The sequence below is a fragment of the Pristis pectinata genome, chromosome 25 (genome assembly GCF_009764475.1).
Source record: "Pristis pectinata isolate sPriPec2 chromosome 25, sPriPec2.1.pri, whole genome shotgun sequence".
Lineage (NCBI taxonomy): Eukaryota > Metazoa > Chordata > Chondrichthyes > Rhinopristiformes > Pristidae > Pristis > Pristis pectinata.
In genome coordinates, this window is record NC_067429.1 from 32,853,825 (window position 1) to 32,881,470 (window position 27,646).

The following is a 27,646-nucleotide window of genomic DNA, read 5'->3' on the forward strand; positions in this document are numbered from 1 at the left end:
ATCGACCACTGATTTATTTTTAATCTTTGTGCACTGAATGACAATCAAATTCCCAAAAACTTCATGATGTGGTGAAAGTGACAGCAGCAGCCCCCTGCAGCCTAGTCCACAGTGACAAACAGAAACAGAAAATCATGAAAAACAGCTCCTCTCAGCAGCAGCCCCGAGAGCTGCTTGGGGCTAGATCTTCTCTTTGACAGAGTCGCTTAGAAATATTAAATTATCTGTAAAAGGAAAAAAAAATGATGACTAGGTTAAATGGATAAAATCTGATGAAAAGTTACATGATATTTACTGTTTGTTTCCAGGTCTCTACACTTCCCATCTTCGATTATTTTGACTATATAAATGATTTGGATGTGAATGTACAAGGCATGGTTAGTAAGTTTACAATGATACTAAAATGAGTGGTTTTGTAAATAGTGTAGAAGGTTATGAAAAATTACAGGGGGGTTCTTGATCAGCTGGGTATGTGGGCTGAGGATTGTCAAATGGCTTTCAATCCAGATAAATGTGAGGTGTTGCTTTTTGGGAAATCAAACCAGGGTAGGACTTACACAGTGAACGGTCGGGCCCTGGGGAATGTTATGGAACAGAGAGACCTAGGAGTGCAAGTACATAGTTCTCTGAAAGCGGCGTTGCAGGTAGACAGGGTGGTGAAGAAGGTGTTTGGCACACTGGCCTTCATCAGTCAGGGCACTGAGAATAGGAGTTGGGACATTATGTTGCACTTGTACAAGACACTGGTGAGGCCACCCCTGGAATATTGTGTACAGGTTTTCGTTACCCTGTTATAGGAAAGATGTCATTAAGTTGGAAAGAATGCAAAGAAGATTCACGAGAACGTTGCCAGGACTCGAGGGCCTGAGTTATTGGGAGAGGTTGGGCAGGCTAAGACTTTATTCCTTGGAGCGTAGGAGACTGAGGGGTGACCTTATAGAGGTGTAAAAAATCATGAGGGGCATTGACAGGGTGAATACACACAGTCTTTCTCCCCCTAAGGAAATGGAACCAAAAACTAGAGGGCATAGGTTTAGAGGGGAAAGAGTTTAAAAGGGACCTGAGGGGCAACTTCTTCACGTAGAGGATGGTGCGTCTGTGGAACGAGCTGCCAGAGGAAGTGGTTGGGGCCAGTACAATAACAACATTTAAAAGACATTTGGACGGGCACACAGGTAGGAATGGTTTAGAGGGATGTGGGCCAAATGTGGGCAAGGAGTATTGAGGAGCAACTGGACAAGTCCAAGGATCTCTGAAGGTGGCATCACAGGCAATGGTAAAGAAGGAGTACAGGATACTTGCCTCCATTAGCTGGGGCACAGGACACAAGATGACCGAGTTGACGATACAACTCTATAAAACAACGGTTAGGCCACAGCTGGTGCCCTGTGTGCAGTTCTATCCCCACTCTATAGGAAGGAGGTAACTGCACTGTAGAGGGTGCAGAGTGGATTCACCAGGCTCTTGCCTGGGATGGAGCCTTTCAGTAATGAGACCAGATGGGGTTGTTTGCCTTTTTCAAAGAGTACAACTGATAGGAAACTCAGATTTAGGAGAAATGGACACTTGAAACTTAACACAAGTGACCTATTTTGAAAGAATTAGGAGTGACAATAGGGAGCCTCGGCGGTGAAGTTACCCTGAATCAGCCATGACTAACTTCACTGGCACAAAGGTGGTGAAAGTAGATTCTGTAATAACTTTAGCAGAAACTGAATAAATACGTGAAGGATGACATTTATAGGAAAAGGAAGACTTCCTGTCTTCCTTTCAGAGATACCTCCTGTGCGGTACAAGTTATGCTTTACAATGGCTACTTCTAAAACATTGTCTTTCTCGGTCCCTCATTAGAAGCACTTCCTTTGACCATGCTGTTACTGTTTAAATGTTTATAAAAGACTTTATGTCATCTTGTGTTCTCTCCTTCAATGTCCCTCAGTTCTCCATTCTAATTGCTCAAAGGTGAGGTAACCAGAATTATCCAACAAAACACTGGAAGCCATTCAGCCCATTGTATCTGTGCTGGTTAAGAAAGGGCCACCAGGTCCAATTGCACTTTCCCACATTAAACCCAAATCCACACTAAAGCAGAAGGAACCCACCTGCCACAACAGTTGTTGCCTGTCGCCGAACATTGCTTTTGTCAGTATATTCACCATAGTCCAGCTTCCCTTCCACATAAATCCTCGCTCTACTCAGTAAAAGACAGAAAAATAAATCTAAACAGAAGATTATATTCATGAGTTGTAAATTACTGCAGATGGTGGAAATATGAAATAAAAACAGAAAATACTGAAATACTGGAGATACTCCATGGGTCTGTGGAGAGAGACACACAGTTAACACTTCAGGTCAGTGGCCTTTCATCCACTGGGTCAGAGAAAGTCAGAGTGACGCAGCAATGCACTGACCCAGTTACACTAACGCACTACTTCTTCCATTTTATTCTCCCCATATCCTCCTCACCTCTCCCCCGGTTCAGATTTACACACTGGGGGAATGGGGTGGGGGGGGGGTGGGGGGTGCAATTTACAGCAGCCAATTAACCCACCAACCCACACGTCTGCGTGATCTGGGAGGAGCTCAAACACCTAGAGGAGACCCATGGGGTGACAGGGAGGCCGTACAAACTCCACACAGACAGCACCCGAGGTCAGGATCAAACCCAGGTCCATCAAGCTGCAGCAGCTCTACTGGGTGTCTCAGTGGGCTTGGAGGTGAACAAATCACCAGGGTCTGATATGAAGTGTCGCAGGCTGCTGTGGGAGGCAAGGGATAATAAAATTCAACACTGCCTTCAACATGCCAGATTATTGGACGGCAGGAAATGTGTTTCTCAGGAAGGGCAGCAGGGATAAGCCAGAGTCACAGTGAAATACAGGCCCTTCGGCCCAGCCAGTCCATGCAGACCACAGTGCCCACCCAGCTAGTCCCAATTTCCTGTATTCGGTCCACATCCCTCCAAGCCCCGCCCCTCCATGTACCTATCCAAGTGCTTCTTAAATGATACTGTTGTACCTGCCTCACCCACTTCCTCTGGCAGCTCGTTCCATACACTCACCACCCTCTGCGTGAAAAAGTTGCCCCTCAGGTCCTTTTTAAATCTTTCCCCTCTCACTCTAAACTGACGTCCCCTAGTTTTGGACTCCCCTACCCTGGGGAAAAGACCGTCCACCTTATCTATGCCTCTCATAATTTTAAACACTTCTACAAGGTCGCCTCTCATTCTCCTACGTTCCAAGGAATAAAGACCGAGCCTGGCCAACCTCTCCCTATAACTCAGGCCCTTGAGTCCTGGCAACATCCTCGTAAATCTTCTCTGCACTCTTTCCAGTTTAACCATGTCTTTCCTATGACAGGATGACCAAAGCTGTACACAGTGCTCCAAGTGCGGCCTCACCAACAACTTATACAACTGCAACATAATGTCCCAACTCCGATACTCAGTGCCCTGACTGATGAAGGCCAGCGTGCTAAGTGCCTTTTTCACCACCCTGTCTACCTGTGATGCCGCTTTCAATGAACTATGCACTTGTACTCCTGGGTCCCTCAGTTCCATTACACTCCCCAGTGCCCTACCATTCATGGTCCAAGTCCTATGCTGGTTTGACTTTCCAAAATGCATCACCTCACACTTATCTGTATTGAAATCCATTTGCCGCTCCTCGGCCCACTTCCTGAACTGATCAAGATCCCCCTGTAATCTCCGATAACCTTCTTCACTATCAACAACACCTCCTAACTTTGTGTCATCCACAAACGTACTGATCAAGCCTTGCGCACATGCATCCAAATCATTTATATAAACAACGAATAACAAGGGTCCCAACACCGACCCCTGTGGCACAGCACCAGTCACCAGCCTCCATTCCGAGAAACAACCTTCAACCCCCACCCTCTGCTTCCTACCACAGCCAATTTTGAAGCCACCTAACTAGCTCTCCCTGAATTCTATGGGACCCAACCTTCCAGACCAGCCTGCTATGCGGGACCTTGTCAAGGTCCAAATAGACAGCATCCACTGCCCCACCCACATCTACCTTTTTGGTTATTGCTTCAAAAAACTAAAAGATTCATCAAGCATGTCTTTCCACGCACAAAGCCATGCTGGCTCCTTTTAATCAGACTCTGTCTATCCAAATGCTGGTCGATCCTGTCCCTCAGAATTCCCTCTGGTAACCTCCCCACCACTGATGTCAGGCTGAGTGGCCTGTAGTTCCCTGGCTCACTCTGTACCTATGACTCTATCTATTTACCTGTCTAAATGTCTTTTAAATGTTGTAACTGTACCTACTTCCTCTGGCAGCTCATTCCATACACCCACCACCCTCTTGAGTGAAAAACTTGCCCCTCAGATTCCCCTTTAAATCTTTCCCTTCCCACCTTAAACCCATGCCCTCTGGTTTTAGGCTCCCCTAAACTGGGTAAAAAGACAGTGACTACTCACCTAATGATGTTATAAACCTCTATCAGGTCACCCTCAGCCTCCCTCACTCCAGGGAAAACAGTTCCCACCTGTAGAGTCTCTCCTTATAACTCAAGCCCTCCAAGTCCCAGCAACATCCTTGTGAATCTCTTCTGCACCCTCTGCAGCTTAACCCTATCTATCCTCTCCCCTGGCGACAAGAACTGCACATAATACTCCCGGTTAACCATGGCACTGGGTAATCAATCTACCCTCCTGGAATCTTGCCTTACGACAACAAATGACGTCGTTTGGTCAGTCAGGTTCACTTCAGCTCTGAAGGAGAATCTCACCAGTACCATTCCTATCCTATTTCGGTGTACCCTGCAAAACCTGTTCTATCTCGCATCTCCATCAACACCCCTTTGATTCCTTTTGCCATTAACCTAAGCACCAGGGACAATCTACAGCGGCCAATTAATCTACCAGCACATCTTTGGGATGTGGGAGGAAACTAGAGCACCCGGGGGGGAACCCACACGGTCACAGGGAGAATGTGCAAACTCCACACAGACAGCACCAGAGGTCAGGATAGAAGCCGGTCACTGTAGCTGTGAGGCAGCAGCACTAACTGCTGCATCACTGCACCGCCCTCATCAACCCCAGGAACAACGTGGCAGAGGACGGTGGGTACTGGTTGTGGAGGACGTGGAGTCAGTCAATGTGACTATGCAAAGTCCCCAAGTTGTCTAATCCATATTAGCTTTGAGAAGCTGAAGGTGGCTCTGTACCATTTCTTGGCCCTGAACGGAGATTCTTGAATGTCTACGTTTTGTTCACAAGTGCCCTTCAACAGAATAAGTGAGTGGGTCTGTCTGATGCAACTGTACCTACCCTTTCTTCACATACTGATAAGCCAAATCTCTCAAACCAGGTCTGAAGATGGAAATTCGGTGCCAAGTTGTCTTCTGGCTGATGTCTCCTGCAATAATTCAGCAACAACTTTACCAGACCATTGTTCGTGCTGAGAGATTGATTGATCATGATAAGAGCCTTAGATTACATTCCCAACATCCATCCTTTAGTTCTGTGAAAGTGCTGTCTAGTTAGAGCCACTGAAATGATCTGGGGCTGCATCAGCCACAGGAGGAACAGAATGAAACAGGAGGGAGATTTGTTGGTGGGAGGAGATGGCTGCAGAAGGCTAAAGCTTTGAGTTAGTGGAAGATCCTGGTATCTCACAACCAATGCTTGGGTGGAGCAAGTGTAATTAAGGGGAGAGTGGAAGGACTATTGAGGGACATGATTTTGTACGTACTTCAGCAGAAACTGATAGTATAACAGTGAAGGTGCCTAGAACAGGGGTTTAGTGAATCAAGTAAGCAGATGGGAAGCAGATGGAAAGGGCTAAAACCATAGAACAATACAGCACAATACAGGCCCTTCGGCCCACCATGTTGTGCCGGCCTTTAAACCACGCCTAAGACTATCTAACCCCTTCCTCCCACATATCCCCCTATTTTAAATTCCTCCATAAGCTTATCTAACAATCTCTTGAACCTGACCAATGTATCTGCCTCCACCACTACCCCAGGCAGCGCATTCCGTGCACAAACCACACTCTGGGTAAAAAACCTTGCTCTGATATCTCCCTTGAACTTCCCCCACCCATTACTTTAAAGCCATGCCCTCTTGTATTGAGCACTGGTGCCCTGGGAAAGAGGCGCTGGCTGTCCACTCTATCTATTCCTCTTAATATTTTGTATACCTCTATCATGTCTCCCCTCATCCTCCTCCTCTCCAAAGAGTAAAGCCCTAGCTCCCTTCGTCTCTCCTCATAATCCATACTCTCCAATCCAGGCAGCATCCTGGTAAATCTCCTCTGCACCCATTCCAATGCTTCCACGTCCTTCTTATAATGAGGCGACCAGAAGTGGACACAGTACTGTAAGTGTGGTCTAACCAGAGTTTTGCAGAGCTGCATCATTAGCTCCTAACTATAGGAAGGATGTCAGTAAGATTGAAAGAGTGCAGAGGAGATTTACTAGAATGTTGCCGGCTCTTCAGGAGTTGAGTTACAGGGAAAGATTGAACAGGTTAGGACTTTAATCCTGGGAGTGTAGAAGAATGAGGGGAGATTTGATAGCGGTTTATCGAATTATGTGGGGTATAGACAGAGTAAATGCAAGTAGGCTCTTTCCACCTAGATTAGGAGAGATAAGTACAAGAGGACATGGCTTTGGGGTGAAAGGGGAAAGGCTTAGGGGGAACATTAGACAGAACTTCTTCACTCAAAGAGTGGTGGGAGTGTGGAATGGGCTGCCATCTGATGTGGTAAATGCGGGCTCGCTCTTAACTTTTAAGAGTAAATTGGATAGATACATGGACGAGAGAGGTCTGGAGGGGTATGGGCTGGGGGCAGGTAAATGGGACTAGCTGAATAATGTTTCGGCACAGACTAGAAGGGCTGAATGTCCTGTTTTCTGTGCTGTTTTTCTATGGTTTCTGCAACCCATGAAAGTACTTTTCTAAGTGTTGTCACCACTCAGACAATCTGCACACAGCCAAGTCCCGGGAATAGCAATGACAGAATGTACAAATAACTTGCTTTAGTCATTATGGATAAATATTCGCCAAGAGTCTCAGAACAATGCCCCTATCTTTTTAGAAAATTACGTCATGTCTCTTTGACCTCCAGTTGACCAGGATTACGAAGGATTACAAAGACAGATCCTCCCATAGGCAGCACTTTAACACCGTGCTGAACTATCAGCCTGTGTTTGTGTCTAGGAATCTGCAGTGGGTCAAGAATCCACAAACTTCCGAGTCAGAGGCAATGGTGTCAGGAAATGAAGTATGTTAAAGAATCAAATATCAGATATGTGATGACTCTCATGAGGATTTCAACAACATGCACAAATAGAAGGTCAAAGTGTTGCTGTAGAGGTTGAAGTGCTAGCTTCGGTGAGGAGGATGAGCAGCAAAAAGTAAGGCAAGGTGAAATATTTCCTTTTCTTTAGTCTACTAGTTAGTGAAAGAGGCAGTGATGGCAGTCAGTGGAGTGCTGTGCTCCTCCTGGGGGAGATCAGGGTTGAGTGTCCCTGACGCTGCAGGAAGTGTGTCTGGTTGCAGCTCCTCTCAGACCGCACGGATGGGTTGGAGGGCAGTTGGAGTCACTGAGGAACATACAGGAGGCAGAGTGTGTTATAGACAGGGGTTTCAGGGAGGTGGTCACACTGCAGGTTCAGCGAGATCGATGGGTGAGTGACAGGAGGGGCAGGCAGGTAGTGCAGGAGTCCCCTGTGACTATCCCCCTCTCAGACAAGTATACTGTTGTGGATACTATTGGTGGAATGGCTTCTCAGGGGCTAATGACAGCATCAGCCAGATCAGTGGCAGTCAGATCAGTTGAACAGCAGGGTAGGGCAAGGACTAGGTGAGCATTAGTGATCAGGGACTCTTTATCAGGGGTACAGATGGGCATTTCTGTGGCCAGGAGCAAGACTCCAGGATGCTGCCAGGGTCCGGGATGTCTCTGACCAGGCGCAGGACATTCTCAGAGGGGAGGGCGAGCAGCCAGAGGTCGTGGTCCACACTGGTACTAATGACATTGGGCAGGAAGAGAGATGAAGTCCTGCAAAGAGAATTTAGGGAGTAGGCAGAAAGTTAAAATTCCGACCTGCAGGGTTGTAAATCTCAGGATTATTCCCTGTGCCACAAAGCAAGTAGGAAGAAAATACAGATAAATGCATGGCTGGTGGAGGGAGGGCTTCAGGTACATGGATCATTGGGCTCTCTTCCACGGCAGGTGGGATGGGCTGCACCTAAACTGGAGAACCAATATCCTCACAGGGAGGTTTGTTGGTGCTACTCGGGAAGGTTTAAACTAATGTGGCAGGGGTGTGGGCAACAGAGCAGTAGGTCAGAGATTGGAGGAATTGAGGGAAGTTCGAGGTTAGGTCACGTAAGGCTGAAAAGAAGGACAGGCAGGGCTGGGTTAATGGACAGGGCGGACTGATGGGCTGAACAGTGTTTATTACAATTCACGGAGTATTACGGGTATGGTAGAGAAACCTTAAGTCCCACACCACCAGGTTCTTGAACCAATTGGCACAACCCTAATCACTATAGTTCAGCAACACTATGACCACTTTGCACATAAATGGACTTCTCTTTTGTTTTGTGTTCCTTCTTATAAAAATTGTATATAATTTATGTTTAATTTATGTTTCTCTTGTGAATGCTGCTTACCTGATGCTACGTGCCTGTGAAACTGTTGCAAGTTTTCCAATGTGCATACATGCACTTGTGCATATGACAATAAACTCAACTTTGACTTTGAAATTGCACGAATAATTGGGTTTTCACCATGGGGGATTTTAACTTTCCGAAAATAGACTGGGACTGCCATTGTGCCAAGGAAAGTTTCCTCAGGCAATATACAGAGGGACCTAGCAGGGGGAGGGCAAAGCTGGACCTACTATTGGGGAAGTACAGCAGGACAAGTGACTGAGGTGTCAGTGGGGGACCACTTTGGGACCAGTGACCATAGTTCTATTAGTGATACATTAGTTATGGAAAGGGGCAGGTCTGGCCCACAAGTTAAAAGTTCCAAACTGGGGGCAAGGTGAATTATAATGGTATCAGACAGGAACTTGCAAAAGTGGATTCGAGTAGGTTGTTTGCAGGCAAAGCCAACAAGTGGGAGGCTTTTAAAAGTGGAATATTGAGAGATCAAGGTCTGGATGTTCCTGTTAAGATTGAAGGGCAAGGTTGGCAGGAGTAGGGAACACTGGATGACAAGGAATATTGATGCTCTGATCAGGAAAAAGGAGGCATGGATCAAGTGAATCCCTGGAGGAGTATAGGGGATGCAGGAGTGTACTCAAGAAAGAAATCAGGAGGGCAAAAAGGGGGCATGAGATAGCTTTGACAGAGAAGATTAAAGGGAATCCAAAGAGATTTTTTAAGTATATTAAGGGAAAAAGAGTAACTAGGGAGAGAATCGGGCCCCTTAAAAAGTGAACATCTACGTGTGGAGCCGCAGGAGATGAGTGACGTCCTTAATGAATATTCTTCCTCTGTTTTTACCGTGAGAAAGACATGAAGAGTTTGGAACTTGAGATGGTTGGTGAGGATGTCTTGGGGATAGTCTGCATTACAGCAGAGGAGGTACTGGATGTCTTAAAACATATGAAGGTAGATAAATCTCCAGGGCCCAACCAGGTATATCCAAGAACACTGGAGAATCGCAGGAGACTTGGCTGAGATATACAGATCACCATTAGCAAAGGGTGAGGCAGCAGAAGACTGGAGGGAGGCTAATGTTGTGCCTTTATTTACGAAGGGCTGCAAAGAAAAACCTGGGAACCATAGGAGATTAGGAAAAGGTGCAAAAAATAAAAACCTTGGGATTCTCTTTAATTCTACTTGCCAAGGACATTTCATGGCCCCTCCTGGCTCTCATAATTCCCTTCTTAAGTTCTTTTCTAGCTTCTTTATAATCCTCAAGGGCCCTGTTTGATTTTAGCTTCCTAAACCTTACATGGTTTAGGAGTTGTGGTGTGTCACTTCAACTTCCCCAATATAGACTGGGGCCTCCTTAGTGCAAGAGGTTCAGATAGGGCAGAACTTGTTAGAAGCATCCAGGAGGGTTTCTTATATCAGTATGTAAATGGTCCAACTATAGGAGGGGCTGTACGGGACCTGGTGTTGGGAAATAAGCCTGGCCAGTGACTGACCTTTCAGTTGGGGAATGTTTGGGGAACAGTGATCACAACTCTTAAGTTTTAAGATAGTTATAGATAAGGATAAGTATGGACCCTGCGGGAGAGTATTAAATTGGAGCAGGGTACATTACGAGAGTGTTAGGCAGGAACTAGGGAGAGTTAATTGGGAACAGCTGTTTTTGGGCAAGTCCACGTCTGACATGTGGAGGATGTTCAAAGACCAACTGCACAGAGTACAGGACAGGGAGGTTCCAGTAAGAAGGAAGGACAAGGATGGCAAGGTGACAGAACCTTGGATTACAAGAGAGGTGGTGAATTTAGTCAAGAAGGAAAAGGAAGTGCATGTAAGGTTTAGGAAGCTAAAATCAAACAGGGTCCTTGCGGATTATAAAGAAGCTAGAAAAGAACTTAAGAAGGGAATTATGAGAGCCAGGAGGGGCCATGAAATGTCCTTGGCAAATAGAATTAAAGAGAATCTAAGGCATTCTACACCTACATTAAGAGCATGAGGATAAATATAGACTGGTGAGCTCATGTCAATGGTAGAGAAGCTACTGGAGAGGATTCCTAAGAATAAACATAGGCGCACCTCAAGTATGCTTAGCCCACTGCTCTACTCTCACCACACTCATGACTGTGTGGCTAAACACAGCTCAAACAGCATCTATAAATTCACCAGTGACACCACTGTTGTTGGTAGAATCTCAGTTGGCGCTGAGGAGGCGTACAGGAGTGAGATAGATCGGCTGGTTGAGTGGTGTCGCAACAACAACCTCACAATCAACGTCAGCAAGACCAAGGAACTGATTGTGGACTTCAGGAAGGGGAAGTCGGGAGAACACACACCAGTCCTTATTGAGGGGTCAGCGGTGGAAAGGGTGAGTCTTCAAGTTCCTGGGCGTCAACATCTCTGAGGATCTATCCTGGGCCCAATACATTGATGGAATCACAAAGAAGGAATGCCAGCGGCTCTACTGCGTTAGGAGTTTGAGGAGATTTGGTATGTCACCAAAGACTCTTATAGATTTCTATAGATGTACAGTAGAGAGCATGCTGACTGGTTGCGTCACCACCTGCTACGGAGGCTCCAATGCACAGAATCGCAAGAGGCTGCAGAGGGTTGTAGACTCAGCCAGCTCCATCACGGGCACAACTCTCCCCACCATCGAGGTCATCTTCAAGAGGTGGTGCCTCAAGGCAGCGGCATAGTTATTAAGGATTCTCACCATCTGGGACATGTCCTCTTCTCGTTACCACCATCAGGGAGGTAGTACAGGAGCCTGAAGACTCAAACTCAATGATTCAGGAACAGCTTCTTCCCCTCTGCCATCAGATTTCTGAACGATTCATGAACACTACCTCATTATTCCTTTTTTTTTTGCACTATTTATTATTGTAATTTATAGATTTTATGCCTTTGCACTGTGCTGTTGCCACGAAACAACAAATTTCACGTCATCTAAGTCGGTGATAATAAACTTGATTCTGAGGATTCATGAGCATTGGGAGAGCCATGGCTTAATTAGGTACAGTCAGCATGGGTCTGTGCGGGGCACATCATTCCTCACTGACTTGATTGAGTTTTTTTTGAGGAGGTGACGAGGGTGATTAATGAGGGCAGAGTTGTGGATGTTGTCTACGTAGATTTTAGTAAGGCATTTGACATGGGAGGCTCCTCCAGAAGATTGAGATGCATGGGACCCACGGTGAATTGGCTGTTTGGATTCAGAACTGGTTTGCCCATAGCAGCCAGAGAGTAGTGGTCAATGGGACTTATTTTGGCTAGAGGTCCATGACTAGTGGTGTTCCACAGAGATCTGTACTGGGACCTCTGCTGTCTGTGATACATATAAATGACCTGGATGAAAACATGGATGGGTGGGTTAGTAAGTTTGCTGATGACACAAAGATTGGTGGTGTTGTGGACAGTGTAGAAGATTGTCAAAGGACACAGCGGGATATAGGTCAGTTGCAGATATGGGCAGAGAAATGGCAGATGGACTCTAATCTGGCCAAGTATGAGCTGTTGCACTTTGAGAGCTCCTATGTAAACGGACAGTATACCATTACTGTCTAGAGGCTTTAATCGGGTGCAGGTTTACCAGGATGCTGCCTGGATTAGAGGGTATGAGCTATGAGGAGAGGGTGGACAAACTTGGGTTGTTTTCTCTGGAGTAGCGGAGGCTGAGGGGAGACCTGATAGAAGTTTATAAGATTCTGAGAGGCATAGACAGGTTAGACAGCTGGTGTCTTGTTGAAATGTCTAATACCAGAGGCCATGCATTTAAAGTGAGAGGGGGTAAGTTCAAAGGAGATGTATGGGGCAAGTTCATTTTTACAGAGTGGTGGGGGCCTGGAATGTGCTGCCAGGAGTGGTAGTGGAGGCAAATATGATAGAGGCATTTAAGAGGCCCTTAGACAGATGGATATACAGAGAATGGAGGGACAAGGGCTTGAGTAGGGAGAAGGGATTGGTTTACTTAGGCATTTAACTACTAGTTTAATTAGTTCAGCACAAGATCTTGGGCCAAAAAGCCTGTCCCTGTGCTGAACTGTTCTATGTTCTAAAATGTGGGGAAGGGTGGAGGGGTAAAGAGTTTATAAAGTGAGAATTGGAGAGTGTGGAGCTAGAGGATATTAGAAATAGAGATAGAATAGGGTGAGGCCGAGGCCATTAGAACTTGCAAACAGAAAAGAATTGTGTTAAGGCAAAATTCTGTTTAACCAGGAACTAATGAAAACAAGAGTGAGAAGTTTAAAGCAGTATGTATCGTATCCACTGTGCTTACATTCCCAACTTTTTAACAATGACAAACTGTCACCTTTCGATGGACCTTGGACTTGGAGTAATGAGTGTCACCCCCAAGCCATATCCAGATGAGAACCTGAGTCATGTGGTGTTTGGTCATTACCTGATGCAAATGTATCGCTGTCTCCTGATCGCCACATTTCATTGGTGGCCAATGAGAAGATTGTTACAGGATTCTTTCCATCAACCTGTCGCATAACAGGATCCTGCCCAACCCGGCCAAGCAACTGAACCCGATTCAAGGCTGCAGAGAGACAGAACAACTGAAATTCAAGCAGTCTGCAACCAACTCCAGCTACAACAAGGGAACACCTACCAAGGCACCAGAGGTGGGGATTGCCAGGAAGGGGGAGGGAGCTGCAGATAAACTGCTTAAATATAATCAAAACAGAAGGAGAGACACTGGGAAAGAAATGAAGTAAGGGAGGATATTGAGGGCACTGGAGAAAATTGTAACAGAAAGCAAAGGGAAACGATATTAAAAACGAATGAAACTATCTACATCGCAATGCACCGTGTCTGTGATAAAACATGGAATTGCTGACCATGGCTACAGAACACTCAGGATCAAGAAAATAGAGAGGGGAAGAGAAGAGGAGCAGTACTGGTACTTGTCAGGGATGGGCCAATGGCAGTAGAAAAGACCCATAGCTATTAATGAAAACAAGAACAGAATCCATATGGCTAGATATAAAAAAATGAAAGCACAAACAAACCAACTGACATCGTCTACTGAAGACGTAATAGTACAAGCAGAGTCGGGGAAGAAATATACAGATGCATCAGGAAATGAGTAAAGAGCACAGAATCATAACCACAGGGGATTTCGACTACCAAAGACCGAATAAAAGGGATAAGAGAATGAAGTTTCTGCGATGTACACAGGACATCCTTCAAACTCAGTATGCTAAAATCTGGGTCAGAATCAGGTTTATTATCACTGACATATGTTGTGAAATTTGTTGTTTTGCGGCAGCAGTATAGTGCAAGACATAAAAATTACTGGAACGAGCTGTCAAAGAAAGTGGTGGAGGTGGGTGCAATTGTAACATTTGGAAGACATTTGGACAGGTACATGGATAGACAAGGCTTAGAGAGAGATGGACCAAATGCAGTCAAATGGGACTAGCTCAGGAAGATGCCGTGGTCAGCATGGACGAGTTGGGCAGAAGGATCTGTTTCTGTGCTGTATGATTCTATGACTCTACAATTGCAGAGGATTTGCTATTGGATCAAGTAACAGGGAATGAACCAGAGCAGGTAAGAAGGAGAACAAAATATATCTGAGAAATTATAAACCTGTTAGCTTAATATTGGTATTAGGAAAAGTAATGGAATCCCTATTAACTGAGAGAACAAAGGAATATCGACAGAACTCTCATGGCATCAGGTTAAATTTGGGCAAGGAAACCTTCTGCTGTGTACCATCTACTGCTCCCTACCACTTCACCCCCTCAAACCCCTCAGCTGATGAATCAATGTAGAACACCACTTGGAGGAAGCACAGAGAGTGGCAAAGGTGCAACATATACTCTGGTTGGGGGACTTCAATGTCCATCACCAGGAGTGACGAAGGCCAGCATGCCAAACGCTTTCTTCACTACCCCGTCTACCTGTGGCATCATTTTCAGGGAACTATGTACTTGAACACCAATGTCCCTCTATTGCACAACACTCCCCAGTGCCCGACCATTCAATGCGAAAGACCTATCCTGGTTTGACTTATCAAAATGCAACACCTCACACTTATCTGAATTGAAAGCCAGAACGGCTGAAGTTTACCCGACTACAACATTGGTCTGTGTGGCAATGTAATTATGCTCAGAGGGATGGACTTGCCACTTGCCGATCCTTGGCTTACCTAATCTAGCTGATCAAGATCCTCTGTAATTTATGATAACTTTCTTCACTGTGTATGATACCACCTATTTTAGTATCATCCACAACCTTTTGGAAAGTGAAATCAAGGTAGAACTTTTACAGTAAATGGTAGGGTGTTGTAGGACAGAGGGATCTTGATGTTCAGGTACATCGTTTCCTGAAAGTGAAGTCACAGGTAGACAGTGTGGTGAAGAAGGCTTTTGGCACACTAGCCTTCATCAGTCAGGGCATTTAGTTAAGGAGCTGGGATATTATGCTGTAATTATATAAGACATTGGTGAGGCCACCTTTGAAGTACTGTGTACTGTTTTGGTTACCCTATTATAGGAAAAACGTCATTAAGCTGGAAAGAGTGCAAAGAAGATTTACGAGAATGCTGCAAGGACTTAAGGGCTTGAGTTATTGGGAGAGGTTGAGTAGGCGGACTTTAGTCATTGGATCTTGGGGCTGAGGGGTGACCTTAGAGAGGTGTATAAAATAAGAGGGGGTATATATAGGGTGAATGCAGTCTTTTTCCCAGGGAAAGGGGATGAAAAAGCAGAGGGCACAGGTTTAAGGTGAGAGGGGAAAGATTTAAAAAGGGACCTGAGGTGCAACTTCTTCACGCAGAGGGTGGTGCATATATGGAACAAACTGCCAGAAGAAGTGGTAAAACACATTGAGACAGGCACATGGATAGGAAAGGTTCAGTAGGATATGGGTCAGACATGGACAAATGGGACTAGCTTAGATGGGCACCCTGGTCAGCAGGGACTAGTTGGGCCAAAGGGCCTGTTTCTGATCTGTGTGGTTGCATGACCCTTTGACTATGAGATTTAAGATTGACAGAAATCTTGCACTCACATCTCTCCAGTACAAGGGAGGAAGCATCTGTCACCTGATGTCTCACCAGCTGTCGAACAACCTGCAGGAAAATACACACTATCAAAATCATCATCGGACGGACTGACCCACAGACAGAGCCAGAGGGCAGGCTGGCTGACAGAATAAAACCCAAACTGTCAGATCGGCTGAAGTTCACCCAACCACAACATTGGTCTGTGTGGCACTGTAATTATGCTCAGAGGGATGGACTCAGAACAGATCTGGCTGCTCAGTTGGGCATCCAAGAGGCACTGAGGACACCCAGCAACATTAGAAATGTACAACGTCACAACCTCAAACCACATGGCTCAATCTACCATTACTCAAGGCATGGGATCAACCCTGGCTTAGTGCGGCATCTGGAAGGACGTCCTGGGAGCAGCACCAGGCATAACTCTCAATGAATTGTCGAGTAGATGAAGCTGCTAAACCTGGATGGTGAACAGCACAAACAGCACACAACACAGAGGTCAGTGACCTCACAACAAACCAACCAGAGGTCAGGAACAATTACACCACTAACGGGGGAGAAAGCTCTGGGAACATCTCCCTCCTCAACAATGGCAGGGAGAGCAGGCCAGTGCTACAGAAAAGGCTGAAGCTTTCACAACCACGTTCAGGCAGAGGTGTTGAATATGTGATCCATCTCTGGTTCTTCTTTCCATCCCTGCCATCACAGATGTCAGTCTTCAATCAAGTCCATTTATTCCATGGGACCGTAAGATACAGGAGCAGAATTAGGCCATTCGGCCCATCAAGTCTGCTCCACCATTCAATCATGGCTGATTTTTTTCAACCCCATTCTTCCACCACCTCCCCGTAACCCTTAACCCCCTTACCAATCAAGAACCTCTCAATCTCAGCCTTAAATACACCGTGACTTTGCCTCCACAGCCCTCTGTGGCAACAGATTCCACAGATCCACCACCCTCTGGCTAAAGAAATTCCTCCTCATCTCAGTTTGAAAGGGGCGTCCCTTTATTCTGAGGCTGTGCCCTCAGATCCTAGACTCTCCCACTGATAGAAGCATCCTCTCCACTTCCACTCTATCCAGGCCTTTCAGTATCTGGCAGGTTTCAATGAGATCCCCCCTCATCCTGCTGAACTCCATTGAGTACAGGCCCAGAGACATCAGAGAAATCATACATTAAGCATTTCATTCCCAGCGTCATTCTTGTGAACCTCCTCTGGACCCTCTCCTCTCATTTCGTCAGATACAAGGCCAACATTGCTCACGATATTCCAAATGCAGTCTGACCAATGCTGTATAAAGCCTCAGCAGTACATCCTTGCTTTTATATTCTAGCCCTCTTGATGCATGCTAACATTGCATTTGCTTTCTTTACTACCAACTCAACCTGCAAGTTAACTTTGAGGGAATCCTGAATTAAGACTCCTTAGTCCCTTTGCACCTCCTATTTCTGAATTTTCTCCCTATTTAAAAAAATCCTACACCTTTATTCTTCCTACCAAAGTGTATAACTCCATCTTTCCCTACGCTGTATTCCATTTGCCACTTTGCCCACTCTCCCAACCTGTCCAAGTCCTTCTGCGGACCCCCTGCCTCTGGGACACTACCTGTTCCTCCACCCCTATCGTCTGCAAACTTGGTCACAATGTCATCAGTTCCTTCGTCCAAATCATTTGTGTATAAAGTGAAAAGTCGTGGTCCTAACACCGACCCCCGAGGAACTCCACTAGTCACTGGCAGCCATCCTGAAAAGGACCCACTTATCCCCATTCTCTACCTTCTATCCATGCTAGTACCTTGCCTCCAACACCATGGGTTCTTACCTTGTTTAGCAGCCTCATGTGCAGCACCTTGTCAAAGGCCTTCTGAAAATCCAAGCAAGTAACATCCACTGACTGTCCTTTGTTTAACCTGCTTGTTACCTCCTCAAAGAATTCCAACAGATTTGTCAGGCAAGATCTCCTGCTTAACAAAACCATGCTAACTTCATCCTATTTTATCATATACTTCCAAGTACTCCGAAATGTCATCCTTAATAATGGATGCTAAAGCTCAGCAACCACTGAGGTCAGGCTAACCGGCCTATAAATTCCTGTCTTTTGCCTCCCTCCCTTCTTAAACAGCAGTGTCACCTTTGATTTTCCAGTCCTCTGGGACCCTCCCTGACCCCAGTAGTTCTTGAAAGATGCCTCCACAATCCCTTCAGCTCCATCTGGTCCAGGTGATTTATCCACCTTCAGGCCGTTCAGCTTCCCAGCACCTTCCCCTCAGTAATGGCCACGACACTCACCTCTACCACCTGAATCACTTGAATTTCTTGCGCGTTACTGGTGTCTTCCACTGTGAAGACTGATGCAAAGTACTTATTTAGCTCCTCCACCACTTCCCCATTACTACTTCTCCAGCATCATTTTCAACCAGTCCAATGTCCATTCTTGCCTCTCTCTTACCCTTTAAGTATCTAAAATAAACTTTTGAAATCTTCTTTTATATTACTGGCTAGTTTACCCTCATATTTCATCTTCTCCTCCCTTACAGCTTTTTTTAGTTATCCTCTGTTGGTTCTTAACCTGCTTGTTACCTTCTCTTCTGCTTTTATGCTGTCCCTGATTCCCTCGTCAGCCATGGCTGCCTCGTCCTCCTCTTACTGTGCTTCTTCTTCCTTGGGATGAAATTCTGCTGTGTCTCCCGAATTACTCCCAGAAACTCCTGTCACTGCTGCTCCATTGTCTTCCCCGCTAGGGTCCCCTTCCAATCAACTCTGGCCAGCTCCTCTCTCAGGTCTCTATAGTTACCTTTACTCAATTGTAATAAGTTAGATTTCAGCTTCTCTCTCTCAAACTACAAGGTGAATTCTATCAGACTATGGCCACTGCCTCCTAAGGATTTCTTTACCTTAAGCTTTCTGATCAAGTCTGCTTCATTACACAATACCAAATCCAGAATTGCCTGTTCCCTAGTGAGTTCGACCACAAGCTGCCCTAAAAGGCCATCTCGCAGACATTCCACAAATTCCTTTTCTGCGCTCCACTACCAACCAGTTTACTTGCATATTGAAGCCCCCCATGATCACTGTAACATTGCCTTTTCTACCTCCTGGGGTATTTTGTACCCCACATCCTGACTACTATTCAGAGGCCTGTACATAACTCCCATCAGGGTCTTTTTACCTTTGCGATTCCTCAACTCTACCCACAAAGATTCTACATCGTCTGATCTGACATCGCTTCTTGCTATTGATTTGATTTCATTTTTTACCAACAGGACCACTACTCCCCCTCTGCCCACCTGCCTGTCTTTTCGATGTGTATCCTTGGATATTTCGATCCCACCTCTGACCCTCTTTCAGCCATGTCTCCGTGATGCCCTCGACATCATACACACCAATTTCGATCTGCGCTGTAAACTCATTCACCTTGTTAAGTATACTGCGTGCACTTAACTACAACACCCTCAATCCTGTATTCACCGCCTCCCCGTGTTGCCTGAAGTTAGATTCCCAACCCTTTCTAAGAGTCCATTTTATCGTACTAATTCAATAATCTCATAACAGTGGGATAGAAGCTGTTCTTGAGCCTGGTGGTACGTGCTTTCAGGCTTTTGTATCTTCTGCCCGATGGGAGAAGAGAGAATGTCCAGGATGGTTGGGGTCTTTAATTATGCTGGCTGATTTATAGAGGCAACAAGAAGTATAGACAGAGTCCATGGAGGGGAAGCTGGTTTCCGTGATGCGCTGGGCTGTTTCCACAACTCTCCGCAGTTTCTTGCGGTCCCAGGCAGAGCAGTTGCTGTACCAAGCCATGATGCATCCAGATAGGATGCTTTCTATGCTGCATTGATAAAAATTGGTGAGGGTCAAAGTGAACAAGCCAAATTTCTTTAGCCTCCTGAGGAAAGAGATACTGGTGAGCTTTCTTGGCCATGGTATCTATGTTGTTGGACCAGGACAGGTTATTGGTGATGTTCACTCCCAGGAACTTGAAGTCCTCAACCCTCTCGACCTTAGCACTGTTGATGTAGACAGAGGCGTGTGCACCACCCCCCTTCTTGAATTCAATGACCAGCTCTTTTGTTTTGTTGACATTGGGGGGAAAGTTGTTGTCCTGACACCATGTCATTAAGCTCTCCATCTCCTTCCTGTACTCCAACTCATCATTATTTGCGATTTTGCCCACTACGGTGGTGTCATCTGCAAATTTCTGGATGAAGTTAGAGCAGAGTCTGACCACAAAGTCATGAGTGTATAGGGAGTAGAGCCTTTTGCAGCACCAGTTGAGAATAATCGTGCTGGAAGTGTTGCTGTCTATCCTCACTGATTGTGGTCTGTTGGTCAGAAAGTCAAGGATCCATTTGCAAAGGGAGATGTTGAATCCCATGTCTTGGAGTTTGGAGATGAATTTGCTTGGAATTGTAGTATGGAATGCAGAGCTGTAGTCAGAAAACAATAGTCTAACGTAAGTGTCTTTACTGTCCAGATGCTCCAGAGATGAGTGTAAGGCCAGGGAGATGGCGTCCATCGTGGACCTGTTTCGGTGGTCAGCAAATTGCAGTGGGTCGAGGTTGTCTGGGAGGCTGGAGCATTTCATGATGGTGATGTCAGAGCGACTGGGCGGTGCTTTATCAGCAAGTGTATAGAGTACTGTGTACCAAAGAGGACAATCCAGGTATTCCCAAATCAGAAACCATGGATGAACCAGGAGATCCACTCCCTACTGAGGTCCAGGATTGCGGCGTTCAAATCAGGTGACCCTGACCTGTACAAGAGATCGAGATACGACCTTCGTAAAGCCATCGGCGATGCCAAGAGAGAATACCAGTTCAAAACAGAGTCCCAGACTAGCTGTCAGTTGTGGCAGGGCTTACATGCTATAATGGGCTAGAGAACAAAGTTGGGCAGCATCGCTGACAACAGTGCATCCCTTCCCGGTGAGCTTAATGCATTCTATGCACATTTTGAACAGTAGGGGATTGGAACGTCACCACCCACCCTGACAGCCTCCAATGCACTTGAACCTACAGTCACCGTTGCAGACATCAGATCAGTCATCTGGAGAGTGAACCGCAAGAAAGCGTCTGGCCCAGATGGTGTCCCTGGCTGTGTCCTTAGATCCTGCACAGATCAGCTGGCGGGGTACTTGCAGACATATTTAACCTCTCCCTGCTTCAATCTGAAGTTCCCACCTGCTTTGAGACCACTATCATCCTGTTACCCAAAGACTGCATTACTTCAATACAGAAGGAGGATATCCTGGAAGGCTCCTCAAACAAGGCCACATGGATAGAGATTAGAAACAAATTGGCTGGGGGTGTGTAACGGACCTCACAACAGTCAACAGGAGATGAACAGAAATGTGGCAGATATCAGAGAATATGGTTATTGCACTGGGGGACTTCAATTTCCCAAATATTAACAGGGATTACCTTAGCATTAAAGCCTCAGAGGGGGTGGAATTTTTGAGGGGTGTCCTGGAAAGGCTTTTGATGCAGCATGTAGACAGACCAATGAGGGAAGGAGCACTGCTGGACCTTGGGGGAATGGAGCTGGTCAGGTGGAGAGAGTGTCAGCTGGGGAACATTTTAGAGATAGCGATCATAACTCCATTTATTTTAAAGTGGTAATGGTAAAGTAGAGGGATGGACAAGTAATTAAGGTCTTAAATTGCGGGAAGGGCTTGGCAAAGGGAGATTGGGAGCATCTACTTGCAGGTGTCTGCATCTGCACAGTGGGAAGCATTGAAAGCAGAAATAGCAGGTAACAAGTACTGGGACCCCTGGATTAGGAAGGATACTGAGGGTTGGATAGAGAAAAAAGGAAGTATTAGACAGGTATAGCGAACTAATGACAGTGGAGGGTTGTCATGAGTATAAAAAGTATGGAGAGGCACTTAAAAGGAAAATTAGAAGGGCAAAGAGGGGTCATGAGAAATCACTGGCAGACAGGATTAAGGTAAATCTGAAGGTGTTCTGTAAGTATATTAAGGTAAGTATAATCAGGGGAAAAAAAAAGAGGGCCCATTAGGAACAACAGGGGCAATGTGTGTGTGGAGCCAGAAGGTAAAGCTCGGGTCATAAATGAATACTTTTCATCAGTACTCACACAGGAAATGGACTTTGTAGTTGGAAGATTCAGTAAAGGGGAAGGGGAAGGTGAAGGTACAGTGCAGGTGTCCATAAATAAGAGGTACTCAATGCCGTGGCAGGGTTAAAGGTGGGCACATCCGCAGGACAGGATGGGATTTATCCCAGGCCACTATAGAGGGAAGGGTCAAGATTGCTGAGGTCCTGGATGAGATTTGTAGACAGGATGGCAGCAAAGCCTTTGGCCCAGCTCATCCACGCTGACCTTATATAAACTGGGACTGCCATCATGCCAAGGGCTTAGATGGGGCAGAATTTGAGAAGCGTGGTCAGGGAAGTTCTCTGGTAAATAGAATTTAGATTTAAAACAGGAGAACGACTGTAATAGAAGTAATGAGTAGATCTGCAGAGCGTAACTTACAACAAGTTGCTACACTTCAGTGCCATCTTGCATATAGAGGGTCCTACTAGGGAGAAAGCAAAACTTGACCTACTCTTGGGAAACGGAGCAGGACAAGTGACTGGGGTGTCGGGGGGAGCATTTTGGGACCAGTTCTATCAGTTTTAAACTAGTTATGGAATGTTACAGATCTGGTCCACAAGTTAAAGTTCTAAATTGGGACAAAGTAGATTTTGATGGTATTCGACAGGAATTTGTAAAAGTTGATTGGAATAGGTTTTTTGCAGGCAAAGGGGCATCCAGCAAGTGGGAGACATTTAATAGCAAAATAACAAGAGTTCAAGGTTTGCATATTCTTGTTAGAGTGAAGGGCAAGGCTGGCAGGAGTAGGGAACCCTGGATGATGAGGGATATTGATGCTCTGGTGAGGATAAAGAAGCAAGCATGGGTCAGGTACAGGCAGCTGGGATCAAGTGAATTAACACTAAGATCAGACAATTATTTAACATTTTTACCATTTGGAATTTGGAACTGTGCAGCCCAGAGGAAGTCATTTGGCCCATACAGCAATGCAGTTGGGCCATACACCTGCACTTTCCCAAAGACCAAAGTGAATATCTATGTGTGGAGCAGCAGTGCTGGACAAGGTACTCAATGAATAAGTTTTTACCATAAAGAAGGACATGAAGACTTTGGAACTTGCAATAATTGATGGGGATAGTCTGCATTACAGCAGAGGAGGTATCGAATCTCTTGAAATGTATGAAGGTAGATAAATCTTCAGGACCTGATCAGGTATATCCATCTCCAGGGCCTGATCAGGTATATCCAAGAACACTGTGGTAAGCCAGAAAAGAAATTGCGGGACCCCTGGCTGAAGTATATGGATCATCATTAACCACCGGTGAGGTGCCAGAGCACCGGATGGGGTCTAATGCTGTACCCTTATTTAAGAAGGGCGGCAAAGAAAAACCTGGGAACTATAGACCAGTAGCCCTGACGTGTGTGGTGGTTGTTACTGGAGGGGAATCTGAGGGATAAGGTATACAAGCAGATAGGGGTTGATTAGGGATAGTCAGGATGGCTTTGTGCATGGGAGATCACGCCTCGCGAATCTGGTTGAGTTTTTTGAAGAAGCAACCAATAAGGTTGATGAAGGCAGGGTGGTAGATGTAGTCTATCTGGATTTCAGTAAGGACTTGATAAGGTTCTGCATGGCAGGCTGCTATGGAAAGTTAGATCGCATGGGATCCAGGGAGAGCTGGCTAATTGGATACACATTTGGAACATTGTGTTCAGTTTTGGTCACTCTGCCATAGAAAAGATGCCATTAAGCTGGAAAGGGTGCAGAGGGAGATTACAAGGATGTTGCTGGGACTTGAGGGACTGAATTATAGAGAGGGGTTGAGCAGGCTAGAACTTTATTCACTGGAGCATAGGAAAAGGACATGATCTTAGAGAGGTGTATAAAATCATGAGAGGAATAGATAGGGTGAATGCACACAGTCTTTTTCCCAGGGTTAGGGAATCAAGAACTAGAAGGCACAGGTTTAAAGTGAGAGGGGAGAGATTTAGTAAGAACCTGAGGGGTAGCTTTTTCACCCAGAGTGTGCTCTGTATATGTAATGAGCTGTCAGAGGAAGTGATTGAGGCAGTATGTTAATAACATCTACAAGGCACTTAGACAGGTACATGGATAGGAAAAGTTTAGAGGGATAAGGGCCAAATGTGGGCAAATGGGAATAACTTAGCTGGGAACCTTGTTCGACACGGACCAGTTGGAGCTAAAGGTCCTGTTTCCGTGCTGTGTGCTTCTATGCCCAAGGTGCCTAACCAAGAGTAACAGGAATGGGGACATTTTATTGCAACTTGACAAAACACTAATTGAGCCACACTTTGAGCATTGTGTGAAGTTCTGGTTGCCACACGATAGAAAGTAAGTGATTGGGCTGGACAGAGTGCAGAGGAGATTCACCAGGAAGTGGTCTGGACTGGAGAACTTTAGTTATGGGGAGAGATTGGGTAGGGTGGGTTTGTCTTCCCTGAAGAGAATCAGAATCAGGTTTATTATCACTTACGTATGATGTGAAATTTGTTATTTTGTGACAGCAGTACAGTGCAAAGACAAAAATCTGTAAATTACAAAAATAAACAGTGCAAAAAATAACGAGTTAGTATTCATGGGTTCATGGACCATGTAGAGTAGCAGGTAGCGTAACACTATTACAGCGCCAGCAACCTGGGTTCAATTCCTGCCACTGTCTGTAAGGAGTTTGTACGTTCTCCCCACGTCTGCGTGGGTTTCCTCCGGGTGCTCCGGTTTCCTCCCACATTCCAAGGACGTACAGGTTAGGAAGTTGTGAGCATGCTATGTTGGTGCCGGACGCGTGGCGACACTTGTGGGCTGCCCCCAGAACACTCTATGCAAAGGATGGATTTCACTGTGTGTTTCGATGTACATGTGACTGATAAAGATATCTTGTCTTATCACTCAGAAATCTGATGGTGGAGGGGAAGAAGCTGATAAGATTATGAGAAGGTGGTCTGGCTAGGGAGAGTCATAGTGTTATACAGCATAGAAGCAGGCCCTTCAGCCCAACTTGTCATTGCCAACCGAGTTGTCTTAATGAGCTAGTCACATTTGCCCATGTTTGGACCATATCCCTCTAACCCTCTCCTGTTCATGAACCTGTCTAAATGTCTTTTAAACATTGTACCAACCTCAACCATTTCCTCCCACAGCTCGTTCCACAGACCCATCGCCCTCTGTGTGGAAAAACCTGCCCCTCTGGTCCTCTTTAAACCTTTTCCCTCTTACCTTCAACCTCTGCCCTCTAGTTGTAGACTCCCTTACCCTGGGAAAATGACTGTGTATATCAACCCTATCTCGGCCCCTCATGATTTTATGTACCTCTATGACGTCACCCCTCAGCCTCCTATGCTCCAGGGCAAGCAGCCTATCCAGTCTCTCCTTATAACCCAAGCCCTCCAGTCCTGGTAACATCCTCGTGAATCTTTTCTGCACCCTGTCCAGCTTAATGATGTCCTTCCTGTATCTTGAGAACCATAACTGCACACAATACTCCAAGTATGGTCTCACCAACAGCTTGTAAATCTTCGCTGGACACAAGTGAGGTACCAGATGACTGGAGGTCAGCAAACATGGTTCCCCTCTTCAAGAAAGGCAGCAGGGAAAAGCCTGGTTGTTGTAAGGCTGTGAGCCCAGCAGTTTGAAAAGTTGGATCGCCCACATCTCAGGAGCAGTTAAGGATGGACAATGAATATTGGTCTTGCCCGTGATGTCCAGGCTGTGAAAAATGAATAAAAAATGACTGTACAGAACCCGTCTTACCCCCAACCATCACGCACAGTCTGACTGGCACAGACCTCCCCACAGTCTGACAGCGCTAAATGCAAATAATCAAACTCGAAGAGGTCTCGTCATGGTAACAAAGGAACTGGGTGACAGAGTCTGGATACAAACAGGCCAGACTGATCAGTGCTGTCTGAAACGGTTAGAAGTAGCATCCAATCAGACCGACAGAGGTAAAGAAAAATACAGCAAAATGATCATTAAACAGTAAACTTACATTGAATGCACACCCATGCAACATCTTTTGGTGCTCTAGATGTTTCCTGAAAAGAGTTAAGAAGGAGGGCATTTTTAAAAAGTACAGTACGAGGAGATTTCTTCATTATATCAATTATTGCAGTGTGGGCTTCATGCAACTTACCATTCAAATCTGATTACCTTGGAGGATTTTGAATAGTCACCATTCACTTTCACTCTGTTGTAGGCAATTACAAAACCTTCACCTGACACACTGTTAGGGCACTACCTGTACAAGTCCAATACAAATTCACTGTCACTGCAGATTGAGACCACCAGAAGCACACCCATTGTTACTGCACACCAGGCTAGGACATTTCGGTCCACAATGCTGACTGGCTTACACACAACCTCATGGGCAACAGTGCAAGGCACAAACTTTCAGTTAACTGATTAAGGAAAGTTCCGGTGAAGTATTCTGAAAAAAACTAAGGAGATGTGGGAAACTTAGAAGGTGATGGAGCCCCTCAACTCAGCTCTGCCAGTCGACAAGACTACGGCCGATCATATCATTTGCCTCAACTCATTTTACTGCCTGATCCCCAGTGCTGCAAAAAATATCTGGCTCAGCCTGAACGATACTTAACAACTTAGCATCCCTCTCTCGGGCTTGTCATCATACAAAAACCTGACAACTCTCAGAGAAGAACAGCTGTGTACTTTGTTTAAATCATTGCTGGTGTTCAGAGAGTCCTGGGGGCCTTGGGAATGAAGAAGTGGAAGTTAACGTGCCGGTACAGCGGGCCACACAGAGGCAAACGGCACAGGGACTTCCGTCGCCAAAGGATGGAAGGACAAAAGTATCGGATCAGGCAGAAATGAAGCGAACCCAGGTGAGACCGCAGCAGTGATGAAGTCTCCCAACACGCTGGTGGGATCAGGAGTACAGCAGAGTTCATCACATTCATGCCCGGGTGGCAGAGACAGACCCGGGCTCTGTGGGTCGGACCACGGCACCCACCTCTCTCCACCCCCCACCCTCCCCCGGGCCTGGGCACCCACCTCTCTCCTCTCCCCCCACTGGGCCCGGGCACCCACCTCTCCTCTCCTCTCCCCTCCCCACCTTTCTCCTCTCCCCTCCCCCCCGTCCCACCTCACCCCCCACGCCCCCAGCCCCCAACCCCCCACCACTCCCCCGATCCCCTCTTCCCCCCACCCCTCCCCACCTTTCTCCTCTCCCCTCCCCTCATCCCACCTCACCCCCCACGCCCCCAAACCCCGACCCCCCCTTCCCCCCCACCCCTCCCCCACACCCCACCTCCCCTCCCCGACCCCCTCTTCCCCCACCCCTCCCCCACACACCACACCCCACATCCCCCTCCCCACCATCTCCCCCCTCCCTCCCCTCTACCCATCCCCCCTACCCCACCTCCCCCACACACCCCTCTCACCCCCCCACCCCCGGCTCCCTCCCTCCCTCTCTCTCCCCCCTCCACCCACCCTCCCTCTCTCTCCATCCACCCGGGCACCCACCTCTCTCTCCTCCTACCGGGCCCGGGTACCCACCTCCCTCTCTCCTCCCCCTCCCCAACCCCTACCTCCCACCCCCACCCATCCCCATCCCCATCCCCATCCCCACCGTCTCCCCACACTCCCTCCCCCTCCCCCTTCACCCACCTCTCTCTCTCCCGCGGATCCCGGCGTCTCCCCGCTCGCGCTTCTGAGTTGCAAACACCGGAACCGGAAATGACGTTTGGTCGTCTCGGGCCGGCGTTCGGCGGATGGGAGAGAGGGAGGGGGATGAGGTGACGGAAGGACGGGGGAGAGGGAGGGAAGGAGGGGAGGGAGGGGGAGGGAGGGGGGGAGGGGGAGGGGAGGGGGAGGGAGGGAGGGAGGCGGAGGGGGGAGGGAGGGAGGGAGGGGGAGGGGGGGGGGAGGGAGGGGGAGGGGGAGGGGGGG

At 46.8% G+C, this 27,646-nt stretch overlaps 1 protein-coding gene across 1 annotated transcript; it reads right to left on the minus strand.

The window, feature by feature from the left end:
- ssbp1 (single-stranded DNA binding protein 1) lies at positions 1-27,469 on the minus strand. The gene is made up of 7 exons (XM_052038667.1): positions 27,365-27,469; positions 25,728-25,773; positions 15,668-15,728; positions 13,047-13,187; positions 5,300-5,387; positions 2,103-2,191; positions 1-224 (listed from the first exon to the last, which is right to left on the minus strand). Exons 2-7 carry the CDS (start codon positions 25,749-25,751, stop codon positions 181-183), a joined length of 447 nt encoding a protein of 148 aa, XP_051894627.1. The 5' UTR covers positions 25,752-25,773; positions 27,365-27,469; the 3' UTR covers positions 1-180.
- Between the last annotated feature and the right edge of the window lie 177 nt (positions 27,470-27,646).

Excerpts from the sequence above, each read along its gene's own strand:
- ssbp1 (XM_052038667.1), bottom strand. The coding sequence starts at position 25,751 with ATGTTGCATGGGTGTGCATTCAAT. Across the intron at positions 13,188-15,667 it reads CTCCCTTGTACTGGAGAGAT|CCTTGAATCGGGTTCAGTTG; the intron begins GTGAGTGCAAGA and ends GTCTCTCTGCAG. Across the intron at positions 5,388-13,046 it reads CAGCGATACATTTGCATCAG|GAGACATCAGCCAGAAGACA; the intron begins GTAATGACCAAA and ends GAATTATTGCAG.